The 2,643-nt window shown below is 43.3% G+C and overlaps 1 protein-coding gene across 17 annotated transcripts in view; it reads right to left on the reverse strand.

Annotated features, from left to right (window-relative positions):
- Nucleotides 1-2,643, reverse strand: part of LOC102480493 (deleted in malignant brain tumors 1 protein) — a 141,334-nt gene that overhangs the window by 77,332 nt on the left and 61,359 nt on the right. The window contains exon 13 of one of the 17 annotated variants that reach the window (XM_027770109.1): nucleotides 1,427-1,465. The exons of the other annotated variants lie outside the window; for them this stretch is intronic. Coding sequence (XP_027625910.1) covers nucleotides 1,427-1,465 — 39 coding nt within the window. The remainder of the gene's footprint in view (nucleotides 1-1,426; nucleotides 1,466-2,643) is intronic. 17 annotated transcript variants of the gene reach the window in all.

The raw sequence follows: 2,643 nt of genomic DNA on the forward strand, positions 1-2,643 counted from the left end.
CGCACCCAAGTGCAAAACCCCCTCCAAAAAAATAAAGAAAAACGAAGGTAATTTTCTCTGGAATAGGCACTCATTATTTTCTTGGACCCAGGAAAATTAAATTTTTGTTTAATTAAAAGGTGTAATTATCACACAGTTTTCACCACAATCTCAGATAATGGGACATTTTCTTAAGTAGAAAGTCTACGTTTTCTTCCATAAACCTGCAATAGCCTGGTACCCACTGAGACTTCTCAGGTCTCTCTGTTTTTGCCATCTGTGAGTGGCCAGCAAACAGTGGTCAGTCAGAGGGCCCAGTGAGAGACCTAAATTTGTCTTTGATGTCACAGAGCGTGATCTTCAGGATCCCCCCAGCATGCTTATCTTTCTTAAGGAGGTCCCACTCGAGCCACTGGGAAATCACCTATAATGACAGCCAAATGGAATAAGCCCGGCAAAATGCACTTCCATTCCTCTTTAGTAAACTTAGGAGCTCGCTGTCTGGGGGAAAATTTTTTCACTTACAGGTTTCTTTTGATTTTGCTCTCATCACATTTTAAAATGGAATCTAAAAGTCTGGTCAGATGTGCTTGTCCCTCTTTACTCCCAATTTCAATTTTATTTTTCCCTGACTGCTAACTGTTTTTCAGGATTAGTACCTACAGTCTATGAGGTTTCTAATATCCCCAGTTACTAATCTTACCAGTTCTTGTATTGAACCCCACATTTTGCTAAGTTCATCATACATTTCCATTTCTTTGGTCCTTACCTCGACATTCATTTTCAGAGCCCACAATGCAACTATCAGAAACCCAGGCTCAAAAAGAGTAAAGAAAGTGTCTGAGGTCTTCAAAGCTCTCAAATTCAGTGTACCAATAGGATTAGTGAACGCTGAAGGGCTACTCTAAAACTCCTAGAGGAGAACTATAGCTGAGCAACTGCAGAAGGACCTCACAGGAGACAAGTAATAAGTCCCTCTCATTTTAACATCATCCAAGCACTTGGTTTTCAGAGACTCCAATGTCCCACATCCCCCATGCAGACACCCAAACCACAGGGGCATGCAGAAGGAACAGACTACTCAAACCCTCATGCTCTCATTATTTTTGGAGAGGTATTTGCTATGTGGTACATGCGCTCACCAGCAAGAGATAGACAGAGAGACAGAAAGCGAGAAATCACCACCCAAGGTGGAAAACCACATCGCAATTCCTCCTTCTCCATTCTCCTCTCTGGATCTAGATTACGTGTGCATGCACACACACACACACATACACATGGCGTGAGTTTAAGCCACGGGGTCCAAGACTCCCACCCCAGTCGACTAAGTGGGAGTCCAGTGACATAGCCGTTATGCCATCTGCTGGTCCCCACCCTATCATGTTTACATCCAAAGTACATCCAGAGGTGGACAAAAGAACCAGAGATGGGTTATAGGATTAGGTACCTGTTGGTGGTGGAGATGAGAATGTGGTAGGCCATGGCCCTATAAATAGCAATGATGAGAAAGGCTTCAATTAGAATCCAAGAGAAAAAGGCCAAGAAGAAAGATTCTCTGAACCAGGCAATGTTATCAATGATAACCAAAAAGGTACATCAGAGACAAAATGGTGCTTATACTCTATGGCGATTGTTCGCTGCAGTCAACCTGGGGTAAGGTCAAGCAATGTCAGAAAAGGGGTGTCTGTGTGGTGGCATCAGTACCGGGCCACATGGCTCCTACCACCTCATTCAAAACTCCTCTTCTAAAGGATGGTAAAAGCCTATGGAGACAGAATCTCCTACCAACCTTGGGACAGGGAAGGGATCATGTATACATTTGAAATAAGGAGAATCACCAGCCAGGCAAAGTCCAAACAGTAACCTGTCATTTCTTGAGGAGATGAGAGCCACAAAGACAACTTATGGGCCTGCTCCTGTGACTCTCATAAGAAATCATTTGATTCCCCACTCCTTCCCATCCCAAAGTATATGAAGATTTCTCTTCTCACCTTACTCAGGACAGTTCTGGACTTCATTTGACTTCCTTGCTGAGAATGACCCTGGAGAAGAACTTTTACCCCTAGCAGCTCTCAATATCTAAGACTCATGTATCTACATGCCAACTAGGGGGCTAGAACAGCTCTCTCCCAACTAAGGCTATCAAACATGTCAATCTAATGTATGTGGACAGCACAGTTGTCATCATTAACCAATTCCAGAATTCCCTGGGAAAGGTTTATACTCCTTTTGTAAGTTTCACAAACTTACCAAACACAGGCACAATATTTGCTTAGAAAGGACAGATAAATTAAAAATGCCACAGATTCACATAGAGCAGGTGAAGATGGGAACTTAAAAGCTAATGGCAAGACAAAATAAAATTGGACATAGGCATAATACGGAGCAGCTGTCAATAAACTCAGAATGAACTCACTCATGAGTAGGAAGGAAAAGCTGGGTATGACACTGGTATCTTTGGGCTGTGATGATACCACCACAAAAAACTATAGGGCAAAGATAAATGGCCCAGAGCTTCATTAGGGAGCTTAAGCCTGGATAGACACCCCACTCCTTGAGCATCCAACACCTGTCGCACAGGCACCATCTGTCTAAGGGAGAGCACCAGTTTCCAAACTCCGAGTCAAAAGCAAATAGACGTTCAAGAAGCCAGGCCAGGAATGC

This window comes from Tupaia chinensis, unplaced genomic scaffold (genome assembly GCF_000334495.1).
Source record: "Tupaia chinensis unplaced genomic scaffold, TupChi_1.0 Scaffold000113_1, whole genome shotgun sequence".
NCBI lineage: Eukaryota > Metazoa > Chordata > Mammalia > Scandentia > Tupaiidae > Tupaia > Tupaia belangeri.